A 15881-nucleotide genomic window follows, 5' to 3' on the forward strand; every position below is an offset into this window, starting at 1 on the left:
CCCTGGTTGTGCACTCAGAGCCTGCGTGGACCAGCTGGCAGAGGTATATGCGGACATCTTTAACCTGTCCCTACTCCACTCCGAGGTCCCCACCTGCTTCAAGAAGACCACCATCATACCGGTACCAAAGAAGAACCAGGCACTGTGCCTCAATGACTACCGACCAGTGGCCCTGACTTCAGTCTTAATGAAGTACTTCGAGAGGTTGATCGTGAAGCGCCTCACCTCCATACTCCCAGAACGCTTTGATCCACTGCAATTTGCATACCGTTGCAACCGGTCCACATCAGACACCATTTCCCTGGCCCTACACTCATCCCTACAGCATCTCGAAAACAAGGACTCCTACATTAGACTCCTATTTATTGACTACAGCTCTGCCTTCAACACCATAATCCCAGCCAAGCTCATATCAAAGCTCCAAAACCTAGGACTTGGCGCCCCACTCTGCAACTGGATCCTCGATTTTCTGACCAACAGACCACAATCAGTAAGAATGAACAACAACACCTCCTCCACAATAGTCCTCAACACCGGCGTCCCGCAAGGCTGCGTACTTAGCCCCCTACTCTACTCCCTGTACACACACGACTGCGTGGCAAAACTTGGTTCCAACTCCATCTACAAGTTTGCTGATGATACGACCATAGTGGACCGGATCTCGAATAACGACGAGTCCGAATACAGGAGGGAGATAGAGAACCTAGTGGAGTGGTGTAGCGACAACAGTCTCTCCCTCAATGCCAGCAAAACTAAAGAGCTGATAATTGACTTCAGGAAGCAAAGTACTGTACACACCCCTGTCAGCATCAACGGGGCCGAGGTGGAGGTGGTTAGCAGCTTCAAATTCCTAGGGGTGCACATCTCCAAAAATCTGTCCTGGTCCACCCACGTTGACGCTACCACCAAGAAAGCACAACAGCGCCTATACTTCCTCAGGAAACTAAGCAAATTAGGCATGTCCACATTAACCCTTACCAACTTTTACAGATGACCATAGAAAGCATCCTATCGGGCTGCATCACAGCCTGGTATGGCAACTGCTCGGCCCAGGACCGCAAGAAACTTCAGAGAGTCATGAACACCGCCCAGTCCATCACACGAACCTGCCTCCCATCTATTGACTCCATCTACACCTCCCGCAGCCTGGGGAAAGCGGACAGCATAATCAAAGACCCCTCCCACCCAAGCTTATTCACTCTTCCAACTTCTTCCATCGGGCAGGAGATACAGAAGTCTGAGAACACGCACGAACAGACTCAAAAACAGCTTCTTCCCCACTGTCACCAGACTCCTAAATGACCCTCTTATGGACTGACCTCATTAACACTACACCCTGTATGCTTCATCCGATGCCAGTGCTTATGTAGTTACATTGTATATGTTGTGTTGCCCTATTATGTATTTTCTTTTCTTCCCTTTTCTTCCCATGTACTTAATGATCTGTTGAGCTGCTCGCAGAAAAATACTTTTCACTGTACCTCGGTACACGTGACAATAAACAAATCCAATCCAATCCAATTTAGCTGGTTAACCCCAGGTGGTGATGTGTAATGAGGCAGACTTGATTCGGGAACTCTTTTTTTTGTTTTCTTTTTAAAATAAACTTAGAGTACCCAATTCATTTTTTTTTTCCAATTAAGGGGCAATTTAGCATGGCCAATCCACCTAGCCTGCACATCTTTGAATTGTGGGGGGCGAAACCCACGCAAACACAGGGAGAATGTGCAAACTCCAAACGGACAGTGACCCAGAGCCGGGATCGAACCTGGGACCTCGGTGCTTTGAGGCCGCAGGGCTAACCCGCTGTGCCACTGTGCTGCCCTCTTGATTGGGGAACGTACGGTGGGGGAGCAGTGACCACAATGTGATAAAATTTACCTGAAGTTTGAGAGGGAGCAGCGGGAATCAGTTGTATCGGTTTTACAGTTGAATAAAGGCAAAGACATGAGCGAGGAGCTGGCCAGAGTTGATTGGAAGGGGAGCCTAGAACGGAAGACAGTGGAATATCAATGACCGGAGTTTCGGGGGGTTATTCAGGAGGTACAACAGAAATTCATACGAAGGAGGTGGAAACATGCTCAGGCATCCATGGCTGACAAGGGAAGTCAAGTTCAGCATAAAAGTAAAAGAAAAAGCATACAAAGTGGCGAGGATTAGTGGGAAACCAGAAAATTGGGAAGCCTTTAAAATCGAGCAGAGGACAACTAAACAAAGCAATAAGAGGGGAGGAGATGAAATATGAGTGCAAGCTAGTTCGTAATATAAAAGAAGATTGCAAGAGTTTTTTTCGACACATGAAAGATAAAAGAGAGGCAAGAATGGACATTGGACCACTGAAAAATGAGGTTGGAGAAGTAATAAGGAACAAATAAATGGCAGAGGAACTGAATAGTTACTTTGTATCAGTCTTTACGGATGGACACCAGTGGCATAAAGAACTTCAAGAGAGTGAGGGGGCAGAGGTGAGTGTAGTGGCCATCATGAAGGAGAAGGTTCTGGGGAAACAGAAAGGTCTGAAGGTGGATAAATCACCTGGATCGGATGGATTACACCCCAGGGCGCTGAAGGAGATAGCTGTGGAAATTGTGAAGACATTGGTGGTGATCTTTCAGCAATCACTGGAGGCAGGAACGTTACCAGAGAATTGGAAAATTATTAATGTAAGAAAGGAGGGAGACAGAAGACAGGAAATTATAGGCCGGTTAGCCTGACTTCGGTTGTTGCTAAGATTTTAGAGCCCATTATTAAAGATGAGATTGCGGACTCTTTTGAAGTGCATGTAAAATAGGATTGAAACAGCTTCGTCAGGGGGAGGTCATGACTGACAAATCTGTTAGAATTCTTTGAGGAGGTAACGAGGAAGTTAGACAATGGAGAACCAAAGGAGAAAGGACGTAATCTATTTTGATTTCCAGAGGGCCTTTGGCAGATTGCCGTCCAAGAGGCTGCTAAATAATGGTGTTAAGGGTAAGATCCTGGCATGGATAGAGGATTGGCTGACTGGCAGAAGGCAGAGAGTGGGGATAAAGAGGTCCTTTTTGGGATGGCAGCTGGTGACCAGTGGTGTTCTACAGGTATCTATGGTGGGACCATAGCTATTCACGATATACATCAATGATCTGGAAGAAGGAACTAAAGACATTGTTGTTAAGTTTGAGACGGCAGAAAGATATGTAGAGGGATGGTTTGTGTTGAGGAAGCAGAGAGGCTGCAGAAGGACCCGGAGAAGGCTGGTAGAGTGGGCAAAGGTGTGGAAGATGGAATAAAATGTGGATGGATGTGAGGTTTTCATTGGTAGGAAGAAAAGTGGCATAGACTATTTACTAAATGGAAAAAGGCTTCAGAAATCAGAAGCAGAAAAGGACTTGGGAATCCTAGTTCACGATTCTCATAAGGTTAACATGCAGGTTCAGTTGGCTATTAGGAAGGCAAATGCAATGTTAGCATTCATGTCGAGAGGGCTAGAATACAAGACCAGGGATGTACTGTTGGACTTGTATAAGGCTCTGGTCAGACCCCATTTGGAATATTGTGAGCAGTTTTGGGCCCCATATCTAAGGAAAGATGTGCTGGCTGTGGAGAGGGTTCAGAGGAAGTTCACAAGAATGATCCCCAGAATGAAGGACTTGTCATACGAGGAGCGGTTGAGAACTCAATGGAGTTTGGAAAGATAAGGGGGGATCTTATTGAAACTTACAGAATACTGAGAGGCCTAGATAGAGTGAATGTGAGAGGATGTTTCCACTAGTAGGAGAAACTAAAACACGAGGGCACAGCCTCAGACTGAAGGGATGATCCTTTAAAACAAAGATGAGGAATTTCTTCAGCCGGGCTGTGGTGAATCTGTGGAACTCGTTGCCGCAGAAGGCGTTATGGGAAGAAGGCTGGAAAATAGGGATGAGAAACATATCAGTCATGATTGAATGGGGAGCGGACTCGATGGGTGAATGGCCTAATTCTGCTCTTATGTTCTATGGTTTAATACCCCTGCCCTCTCTCGGGGTCCCTAATCTTTTGCCATTACAATTTAGCATCTATGAACCTGTGATCTCTGGCAAGTGGTCGCTGTGAGGAAAAAGGAGTGTATTCCCGATTAGATTAAATGGAAAACTCTGCCTCCTCTGGATTTCTCAGTTCTCTGTTTTGGAGCTGGCCTGTCCTGCTGTTGAATTGGATGGCTTTTGTTCATCTAAAAAATTCTATCGATCTTAGTTTTTGAACCACAATTGACTTAGACACAACAGCTTTTTGGGGAAGGAAGTTTCCTTTTCCCGTTAACGTGACTATGGGTTTCTGCACCTCAGACAGCTAGCTGAACAAACAACGATTTTGTTGCCCTGCTTTTAGCATGGTGTCACCATTGGCAACCTCACTGCCCCCACTTCCCAACCGCTGTAACCATTGTGGTTTCTACCCCCTAGAGGAAAAGGTGAGCCTGTGACTGAACTCGGTTGGACATCTTGTCGGCAGCTGCTCTACCAGTCGGTTGCCACAGTCCTGGCACATGCGGGCTTCGAGTCAGCCCACGAGGGCGTTCTGGAAACACTAACAGACATCGCCGGCGATTACTATTTCAAATTCACACGGCTCCTTCGCTTCGCCACGGATCGAGAAGCACGGGTCGGACAGACCCCCTTCCAGGATGTGATGGAGCAGGTGTTCCACGAGATGGGAATTGGCAGCGTACTCTCCTTGCAGAGGTTCTGGCAACATCGCATCAAGGACTATCACAGCTACACTCTCCAGGTTGGTAAACTATATTCAAACATTTCAGATCCCCCCCCCGCCCCCCCAGTACCTCTGGCAGTGCGTCAGAATAATGCCATCGAGTTGCTCATGCTCGAGGTGCTTCATCTGCCTGTTTCTAAGCTTTGGAATTCCCTCCTGAAACTTTACATCTCTCTCGAAGTGGGGGGGAACCTTGTGCTTCCTGTCTGCTAACCAGCTTTCTGTCCATCTCCAGATACTTACCAACAATCCCATGTTTGTGCTGCTTTGCTTTTGATTTCTCTTCTGCCACGCTGCTCAGGTTACTGAATGGTTTTGTGGCCCTGCTACTTACATTTCAATGCATCCCACTTCCTGCTTCCACCGTTTCTGACACAATATGTTCGGCAGTTACATTTCTCTGATATGCATTTTAATGTTACAAAATAACTATGAAATGAAATGAAAATCACTTATTGTCGCAAGTAGGCTTCAAATGAAGTGACTGTGAAAAGCCCCTAGTCGCCACATTCCGGCGCCTGTTCGGGGAGGCTGGTACGGGAATTGAACCCGCGCTGCTGGCCTGCCTTGGTCTGCTTTCAAAGCCAGCTATTTAGCCCTGTGCTAAACCAGCCCCTAATTTGCTATGTGAGACCTTGTTGAAAACCTGAAAGTAAATAAATCGCATCCACTGGTTTTTCCTGGTCAACTCTACTGGTTACATCTTCAAAGAATTGTAATATATTTGTCAAGCATGATTTCCCCTTCATAAATCCATGCTGACTTTGTCTGATTATACCACTGCTTTCCAAATTCTGTGCTATAAAATCCTTGATAACAGACTCTAGCATCTTCCCTGCAACCGGTGTTAGACTCACTGGTCTATAGGTCCCTATTTCCTCTCTACCTCTCTTTTTGAATACCGGTGTTATATTAGCTACCCTCCAATCTGTAGGAACCATTCCAGAGTCCAAAGAAGTTTGGAAAATGACCACCAATTGATCTACTATTTCTAGTGCCCCTTCCTTAAGTATTCTGGGAAGAAGATTATCAGGCCCTGGAGATTTATCCGCCTTCAATCCCATTAATTTCCCCCAAACCATTTCTTTACTAATACTAATTTCCTTCAGCTTCTCACTAAAACTTGTGTTTCTCAGAACTTTCGGCACATTGTTCATGTCTTCCTTTGTGAAGCAAGAAGCAAATTAAGAATTTAGTTCCTTAGCCATTTTTGTTCCCCATTATGAATTCTCCCACTTCTAACCGATTAAATATGTCAACAGATAGTTCTTAACTTAGTATTTAAACTGAAAAGAGTTACGAAACTGAGTGATGGTCCTCAAGGGCCTGTGGAATTAATGATGGGGAATAAGGCAAGCTGAAGCATTTTTGTTTGATAGTTGGTATTTACAGGTTTATGGTATAAGATTACTATGGAGATTGCTATGTGAACATTTATATTTGAGGGTTGACTTGTCAAAGAGTGCAACCCCATCACTTGTGATGTCGAGGCGTAGGTCACCCACCTCCACCTGCCACTGTCCTTTCCAGTCCCTATTTCTCTTCCCGACAGATGAGTTTGAATTTTACCTTCCTCTTTTAATTACTTTTCCGATTTGAAATATATTTTATCCATTAACCCGCTACATTCATGTTAAGTGGCTACCCAATTCTCTGTGCTGTGCCGCCTCAGTTCTCTTACGTAGGGCATCACTGGTCTTTAATTGATTGGTCCATTGCTCTCTCAGACCTCTCCCTGGCCCCCCGCTGGTGCTTGCGGTCAGCCCTGGCCACTTTGCTTAAATGTTTCATTGCAGGCGGCTCCTCGGTCACCCTGCCACTTCATCTAGTCTGACACCTTTTAGGTTAACCTCCTGACTCTTAAATGAGTTCCCTGCCACTTGAACTTTCCCTCTACACCCAGCCTCCAGCGCTACTCAGCTGTATGTTTGTGCTGCTTTGCTTTTGATTCCTCTTCTGCCACGCTGCTCAGGTTACTGAATGGTTTTGTGGCCCTGCTACTTACATTTCAATGCATCCCACTTCCTGCTTCCACCGTTTCTGACACAATATGTTCGGCAGTTACATTTCTCAGATATGCATTTTAATGTTACTTTCCATCCTCTGACTATTGAAAGGAGGTTAGGGATCAATGGCAGAATAAGTTTGGTTTTTCACTCTGGATCTTGGAAATAACGATAGTGGCGAAGATCATTGTGATGAATATCTCCGATCTCTCTCTACCTGCAAGAGTCCTACTCAAAATTTGGGTGGTCGAACTCACTTCATATTATGAACCTGTGAGCCCAAGCATAAACATGCTCCAAATCTACTATTGGTTTCCCAAAATAGGCTCGAGGCTAGAAGCATTGCCCAGTGTAGAACATGGGGTCATGTTCCTGCAGCATTGGTACCTTCTAAAGTTAGGGCATTGCTGGGGTGGAATTGTGGATTATCTTTGGTTATGTTCCACCTGTTGACAGTGAAAGGCAAATTGGTCTATTTTCTAGCATTGGTGTGGACACTTTTTTTTAAAAACATCTCCGTTAATATTGTCCCACCAGGATATATCTGAGCACCACGCAATGCTCCCATGCTCACCTACTGATTGTTTTGTTTTCACATGGAACTCTGTACATCTTGTCTCCAGGTGAGCAAGCAGCTGGCTGAAGAGTATGAACAACTGGTTAGCCCCGAGAAGGTGTCAACTGAGGACACTAAACCATTGAAGATAAAGGATGAACCCATCAGTGATATTGCTTTCCCTGTCAATGAAGAGAACGAGTCTGATTTGTCTGCAGGCGAACAAGCCTTGCAGCTTGGGGTTCTGGCACAGGCTCATGAACGTTTTTCTGCTGCACTGGAGGTCGACGCATCCCCACAGACATCAGGTGACCGCACATTTTAAATTCTACCATATTTCTTTACTGGGTTACCAGAAGGTGTACAGTGAAACTTGAGAATTATGGACACCTCCGGGTCTGGCGACAGATGTCCTATTTTTGCAGGTGACCTTGTTTTCAACATGGACATAACTAAAGTAAAACAATAAAATGGGGATTTCTATACCCTGGCTTCATAATGGCCGGAAACCACTCTCCCAGAGATAGATTCTTGCAGGCATTCAATGCCAGAGGTAGAATGGTTTCTCAGCCACAATAGAGGCTGGGTAAAGAGCTTGCTATTCCACAAAAGCATTTCTTTCACAAACTTGCTGCTGCCTTGTGTCTCCTGTAGTGTTAAGCCAGGAGGCTTCCTCTGGCCTATTGTCAGTGCCTGTTCTCCCCCTTGAGGATATTCGTGAGGTCTGGAGGGAACGCTATACTTAGTTGCTGCCTTATCCAACAATCTACAAAAGCCTGAAAAGAAGAGAAGCTTCATTTATATCGTGCTTTTCTTATCCGGAGGATGCCTCTAAGGCACGGTGAATTGCTGTGAAGCAACTTCTAGGCAGACATGACGGGGCAATTTGTTTGCACACAACAGGCTCCGAAGCATAACAATATGCATAGACCAGTTATTAACCAGGTGTTTTGGTGTGGTTGGTTAAGGGATAATTTTAGCTAATACACGAGGCAAACTAAACTGTTCTTTGTAAAACCTGCCATGGGATCATTTATGTCCCTGAACAGTCAGATGGTATTTAATATCTCATTTAAAATAGAATACCTTTCACGACGTGGCACTGATATGTCAACCTAAATTACACTCTCAAGAACTTAAACCCACATCCTATTGAATCAAAGACCGGTGAGCCTAGTACGCATTATTGCTGAAATTGCCGATCAGTGTAGAAAAACCCAGTGCTGCAGCATTGGAGACATAGAACATAGAACGATACAGCGCAGTACAGGCGCTTCGGCCCACGATGTTGCACCGAAACAAAAGCCATCTAACCTACACTATGCCCTTATCATCCATATGTTTATCCAATAAACTTTTAAATGCCCTCAATGTTGGCGAATTCACTACTGTTGCAGGTAGGGCATTCCACGGCCTCACTACTCTTTGCGTAAAGAACCTACCTCTGACCTCTGTCCTATATCTATTACCCCTCAGTTTAAAGCTATGTCCCCTCGTGCCAGCCATTTCCATCCGCCGGAGAAGGCTCTCACTGTCAACCCTATCTAACCCCCTGATCATTTTGTATGCCTCTATTAAGTCTCCTCTTAACCTTCTCTCCGATGAAAACAACCTCAAGTCCATCAGCCTTTCCTCATAAGATTTTCCCTCCATACCAGGCAACATCCTGATAAATCTCCTCTGCACCCGCTCCAAAGCCTCCACGTCCTTCCTATAATGCGGTGACCAGAACTGTACGCAATACTCCAAATGCGGCCGAACCAGAGTTTTGTACAGCTGCAACATGACCTCCTGACTCCGGAACTTAATCCCTCTACCAATAAAGGCCAACACTCCATAGGCCTTCTTCACAACCCTATCAACCTGGGTGGCAACTTTCAGGGATCTATGTACATGGACACCTAGATCCCTCTGTTCATCCACACTTCCAAGAACTTTACCATCAGCCAAATATTCCGCATTCCTGTTATTCCTTCCAAAGTGAATCACCTCACACTTCTCTACATTAAACTCCATTTGCCACCTCTCATCCCAGCTCTGCAGCTTATCTATATCCCTCTGTAACCTGCTACATCCTTCCACAATGTCGACAACACCACCGACTTTAGTGTCGTCTGCAAATTTACTCACCCACCCTTCTGCGCCTTCCTCTAGGTCATTGATAAAAATGACAAACAGCAACGGCCCCAGAACAGATCCTTGTGGTACGCCACTTGTAACTGAACTCCATTCTGAACATTTCCCATCAACCACCACCCTCTGTCTTCTTTCAGCTAGCCAATTTCTGATCCACATCTCTAAATCACCCTCAATCCCCAGCCTCCGTATTTTCTGCAATAGCCTACTGTGGGGAACCTTATCAAATGCTTTACTGAAATCCATATACACCACATCAACTGCTCTACCCTCGTCTACCTGTTCAGTCACCTTCTCGAAGAACTCGATAAGGTTTGTGAGGCATGACCTACCCTTCACATTGATGAAGCAGCCTGGTTGGTGATAATGGACTCCAGCCTATATTTCCTGGCTAATAGGAGGGTAGAAGAGGGAGGCAATGTTTGTGCGGAATAGCTAAATGCTGTTGTAATTGGAGGGAGACAATGACATTGAAGCATTAAATTTGGAGACTTATGCCGTTAAAAACAAAAGAATCTCCGTAGAGTTGTCCTTCTTGGCTGTTGGATTAAATTCTGCTTGAGACAAGTAGATGCTTCGTATTCCGGGGCTTGTTGTAGTATTTAGAGATCTTAATAGGAATTTAAAATGCTGCTGGCGTCATTGGCCCTTTAGAGTAGTTATTTTGTCATCATGGCATGTGTATCTTAAATCTTAAGGATTTGTTAGTGGGGGAGCATTTTGGAGATAGTGACCACAATTCTGTGACTTTCACTTTAGTAATGGAGAAGGATAGGTACGTGCAACAGGGCAAGGTTTACAATTGGGGGAATGGTAAATACGATGTTGTCAGACAAGAATTGAAGAGCATAAGTTGGGAACATAGGCTGGCAGGGAAGGACACAAGTGAAATGTGGAACTAGTTCAAGGAACAGGTGCTACGTGTCCTTGATATGTATGTCCCTGTCAGGCAGGGAAGAGATGGTCGAGTGAGGGAACCATGGTTGACAAGAGGTTGAATGTCTTGTTAAGTGGAAAAAGGTAACTTATGTAAGGCTGAGGAAACAAGGTTCAGACAGGGCATTGGAGGGATACAAGATAGCCAGGAGGGAACTGAAGAAAGGGATTAGGAGAGCTAAGAGAGGGCATGAACAATCTTTGGCGGGTAGGATCAAGGAAAACCCCAAGGCCTTTTACACATATGTGAGAAATATGAGAATGACTAGAGCGAGGGTAGTAATCAAGGACAGTAGCGGGAGATTGTGTATTGAGTCTGAAGAGATAGGAGAGGTCTTGAACGAGTACTTTTCTTCAGTATTTACAAATTAGAAGGGCGATATTGTTGGAGAGGACAGTGTGAAACAGATTGGTAAGCTTGAGGAAATACTTGTTAGGAAGGAAGATGTGTTGGGCATTTTGAAAAACTTGAGGATAGACAAGTCCCCCGGGCCTGACGGAATATATCCAAGGATTCTATGGGAAGCAAGAGATGAATTTGCAGAGCCGTTGGCAATTATCTTTTCGTCCTCGCTGTCAACAGGGGTGGTACCAGGGAATTGGAGAGTGGCGAATGTCGTGCCCCTGTTCAAAAAAGGGACTAGGGATAACCCTGGGAATTACAGGCCAGTTAGTCTTACTTCGGTGGTAGGCAAAGTCATGGAAAGGGTTCTGAAGGATAGGATTTCTGAGCATCTGGAAAGACACTGCTTGATTAGGGATAGTCAGCACGGATTTGTGAGGGGTAGGTCTTGCCTTACAAGTCTTATTGAATTCTTTGAGGAGGTGACCAAGCATGTGGATGAAGGTAAAGCAGTGGATGTAGTGTACATGGATTTTAGTAAGGCATTTGATAAAGTTCCCCATGGTAGGCTTATGCAGAAAGTAAGGAGGCATGGGATAGTGGGAAATTTGGCCAGTTGGATAACGAACTGGCTAACCGATAGAAGTCAGAGAGTGGTGGTGGATGGCAAATATTCAGCCTGGATCCCAGTTACCAGTGGCGTACCGCAGGGATCAGTTCTGGGTCCTCTGCTGTTTGTGATTTTCATTAATGACTTGGATGAGGGAGTTGAACGGTGGGTCAGTAAATTTGCAGACGATACGAAGATTGGTGGAGTTGTGGATAGTAAGGAGGGCTGTTGTCGGCTGCAAAGAGACATAGATAGGATGCAGAGCTGGGCTGAGAAGTGGCAGATGGAGTTTAACCCTGAAAAGTGTGAGGTTGTCCATTTTGGATGGACAAATATGAATGCGGAATACAGGGTTAACGGTAGAGTTCTTGGCAATGTGGAGGAGCAGAGAGATCTTGGGGTCTATGTTCATACATCTTTGAAAGTTGCCACTCAAGTGGATAGAGCTGTGAAGAAGGCCTATGGTGTGCTCGCGTTCATTAACAGAGGGATTGAATTTAAGAGCCGTGAGGTGATGATGCAGCTGTACAAAACTTTGGTAAGGCCACATTTGGAGTACTGTGTACAGTTCTGGTCGCCTCATTTTAGGAAGGATGTGGAAGCTCTGGAAAAGGTGCAAAGAAGATTTACCAGGATGTTGCCTGGAATGGAGAGGAGGTCTTACGAGGAAAGGTTGAGGGTGCTAGGCCTTTTCTCATTAGAGCGGAGAAGGATGAGGGGCAACTTGATAGAGGTTTATAAGATGATCGGGGGAATAGATAGAGTAGACAGTCCGAGACTTTTTCCCCGGGTGGAACAAACCATTACAAGTGGACATCAATTTAAGGTGAAAGGTGGAAGATATAGGAGGGATATCAGAGGTAGGTTCTTTACCCAGAGAGTAGTGGGGGCATGGAATGCACTGCCTGTGGAAGTAGTTGAGTCGGAAACATTTGGGACCTTCAAGCAGCTATTGGATAGGTACATGGATTACGGTAAAATGATATAGTGTAGATTTATTTGTTCTTAAGGGCAGCACGGTAGCATTGTGGATAGCACAATTGCTTCACAGCTCCATGGTCCCAGGTTCGATTCCGGCTTGGGTCATTGTCTGTGCGGAGTCTGCACGTCCTCCCCGTGTCTGCGTGGGTTTCCTCCGGGTGCTCCGGTTTCCTCCCACAGTCCAAAGATGTGCGGGTTAGGTGAATTGGCCAATGATAAATTGCCCTTAATGTCCAAATTGCCCTTGGTTTTGGGTGGAGGTGTTGAGTTTGGGTAGGGTGCTCTTTCCAAGAGCTGGTGCAGACTCAAAGGGCCGAATGGCCTCCTTCTGCACTGTAAATTCAATGATAATCTATGATTAATCTAGGACAAAGGTTCGGCACAACATCGTGGGCCGAAGGGCCTGTTCTGTGCTGTATTTTCTATGTTCTATGCTCCCGCCTCCGTAGAATCGTTCCTGGTCTCCACTGACGCAAGGAGTGGCGGCAGGGTGTGATTCCCTGTCAATTTCCATGCAAATTCATGCATGGAGGAGAATGCGCGGTATTGGGCCACCATTCTGAGGGGTCCAATACTGAGACCCAGTGGCTGGGCCCCCCAACCCCCACAACGTAAATCTTAACCTGTCCCCTCCTTGCTGACAAGTAGAGGCATCCCCTTCGAGGTGGAGAGCTGCCTGGGGACGTGGTGAGAGCAGGTACGATAGCGGTATTTAAGGGGCATCTAGACAAATATATGAATAGGGTGGGAATGAAAGGATACGGACTCCGTAAGTGCAGACGGTTTTAGTTTAGGCAGGTACCATGGTCGGCGTAGGCTTGGAGGGCCTGTTCCTCTGCTATATTGTTTTTTGGTGGTGATTTATCCTGGGGATCACCACACCTCAGGCGAGGGGCAAGGTTGAGAAGGCGGAGCCTTCATGAATAACCTCTGCCGATAAGGTAATTGAACACACTGTTGGCCTTGCTCTAAATCATAAACCAACTATCTAGCCAAGTGAGCTAAACCAGCCCCCAATTGGCGATAATATGGCTTTGCCTGTCTCTTTGAATCTCTCTTTCAGAATCTCTGAAAGTTTTGTGGTGCTTTTGTTTCTGTTGTACATACTCAGCTGGCGATTGAATGCACTCTCTACACCATCCACCAGGTTGACCAGTCGGCAATGCCATGGGTTCTTCATAATGACTTTTCACCACTCAAGACTCTGCACCAACAATGGTGCAGCAGAATAGGTTGGTGCATGTCCCCACTCTTCCCTCGTCATGTTGCGTGATGCAGGGAGACTTTCCAGTAAAAAAGAGCAACTCAATTCTTCCTAAGTTCCTGATTTATTTTTTTGAAGTAAAAGCAAGAAATGTGCATTTAGTAGGCCAGGATCCAACAGAGGACGACGTTTTGGGCTGAAGTGCCGGGGATTGGGATTGAATGCAGAGCTCTCTCACACATTTGGACTTGGGCACAGGAAATACAATTGCAAAATTTTCTGACTGCAGGAAAATAGAAGGTTTGGTGAACAATATAAACGGCCAAAAGACATGAGGAAAACAAACAGATTAACGGAATAGGTAGACAGGTGGTACATCCAATTTAATGTGGACAACACCACCACCACCTTCCATTTACATGAGAAACACGTGGAAACTCTCAAGATAAAACAACGCAAAAGGTAATAAAGACAAAGAAAGGGCCTGGGAAAATACAAAACGGCATGGATGAATAGAGAGGCAGAAGATTTCAAATATAAAATTCCCTGAAATTGTGAGAGCAGGGTGTATGAAGCAGATCGATAGAATATTAGATTTTATAAATGGGGCTACAGAGTACAGGAACCTGGATTGCCAACACTGCCACCTCTGAGCAACAAGTGAATGGGCAATAAATGTCAGCCTTGCCATTTTCAGCCACGTCACATCATTGTTTACATCGCGAGAATGTTTCATTATTGCGTTTATGCTTCTTTGTTTCCTTCAGGCCCCGAGGTAAGCAGCTCTCCACTGTGGAACCTAACTCACGTTAAAATGGAGCCTCAGGAGAACGAAGAAGGCAACGGACCGCCTCATGGTGTTTTGGGCAGCGATGTTTTTGAAGAGCCAATGTCTGCCATGAGTGACTCTGGCATTCCGCAAACCCCTAACACGGCTGGCTCCGACGGCAGCTACATATCCCACTCACCCGACAGCTTGATAGCCTCTTCACCCGTTTTCAATCAGCCACTGAAGAAAAAGATGAGAAAGATGTGATTTTTCGTTGGGCATTCAAAAGTCTTTATTTTTAAACTTTCGGACGCTTATTTGACCTAGTTATTTTCCTTAATCATGAATGTTAACTTGAAATATATTTTCCTCGAAACTGAAATCTAATGCAGAATTATTGCAGATTTGGCTGTCGAGCCTAATGTCGAAGGACGGGAACAAAACATCAACAGAAAAGGCTTCGACCAGCCTGAAGTTTCTTCAGGCTAATTGTGTTTGTTCTGAAGAGGGGGACTGTGAAAAATGATCTAGACTTTGCGAGATTGCATAGCTGAATGGACACAATCCTGTTTTTCCACCTTTGGGATTTGAGTTTGATTTCTGCTCAGAATGATAGCGATTTCTTAATAAAAAGGAATGACGTGCTTGTAAATTTTGTTATCATATCACAGGGAAACTGTTTACCTACTCTTGCTTGTTATGTAACCAACATGACAACCATTTTGGGCACAATCATGTCACTAATCTCTGGGGCAGCACGGCGGCACAGTAGTTAGCATTGCTGCCTCACAGCGCCGAGGTCCCAGGTTCGATCCCGGCTCTGGGTCACTGTCCATGTGGAGTTTGCACATTCGCCCCTTGTTTGCATTTGCATGGGTTTCCCCCCACAACCCAAAGATGTGCAGGATAGGTGGATTGACCACGGTAAATTGCCCCGTAATTGGAAAAAATGAATTGGGTACTCTAAATTTATTTTAAAAAGATGTCACTAATCTGCCTGAATGAAATCAGCATATGCGGCATGGTAGCACAGTGGTTAGCACTGTTGTTTCACAGCGCCAGGAACCCGAGTTCGATTCCCGCCTTGGGTCACTGTCTGTGCGGAGTCTGCACGTTCTCCCCATGTCTGTGTGGATTTCCTCTGGGGGCTCCAGTTTCCTCCCACAAGTCCTGAAAGACATACTTGTTGGTGAATTGGACATTCTGAATTCTCCCTCAGTGTACCCGAACAGGCGCCAGAGTGTGGCGACTAGGGTTTTTTCACAGTAACTTCATTGCAGTTACTTGTGACAATAATAAAGATTATTGTTATTACCAAGTGAGAAGGGATTCATAAGCACAAAACCCCTAAAGTATAGCATAATGAATGCTGAGAGGTTTAACATTCTGTAGTGCATTAGCCATCTCATTCCTGTGAAATTCTTTTGTGCGTCATATTACCATATTAAAGTAAACAGCATCTTTACGAGCATTTGTCCCTCAACCAACATTACTCAGACAGACTAAATGGCCATTCAAGGGCCGAGCAAGTCCCACACTATCAATGACTGGATGGCTACTACACTAATTTACGGAAGAGCATAACAATACTAACTGCGCATGGTTCGAT

The 15881-nt window shown here is 45.4% G+C and overlaps 1 protein-coding gene across 3 annotated transcripts in view; it reads left to right on the forward strand.

Moving 5' to 3' along the window:
• Positions 1-14924, forward strand: part of supt7l (SPT7 like, STAGA complex subunit gamma) — a 51423-nt gene extending 36499 nt beyond the window's left edge. For all 3 annotated transcript variants that reach the window (XM_072500166.1, XM_072500165.1, XM_072500167.1), the window contains 3 exons: positions 4425-4749; positions 7361-7601; positions 14271-14924. In XM_072500166.1, the coding sequence (XP_072356267.1) occupies positions 4425-4749; positions 7361-7601; positions 14271-14539 (835 nt within the window). In that variant the 3' untranslated portion in view covers positions 14540-14924. The remainder of the gene's footprint in view (positions 1-4424; positions 4750-7360; positions 7602-14270) is intronic.
• The last annotated feature ends 957 nt before the right edge of the window (positions 14925-15881 follow it).

The sequence above is a fragment of the Scyliorhinus torazame genome, chromosome 4, assembly GCF_047496885.1.
Source record: "Scyliorhinus torazame isolate Kashiwa2021f chromosome 4, sScyTor2.1, whole genome shotgun sequence".
In the NCBI taxonomy this organism is placed as follows: Eukaryota; Metazoa; Chordata; class Chondrichthyes; order Carcharhiniformes; family Scyliorhinidae; genus Scyliorhinus; species Scyliorhinus torazame.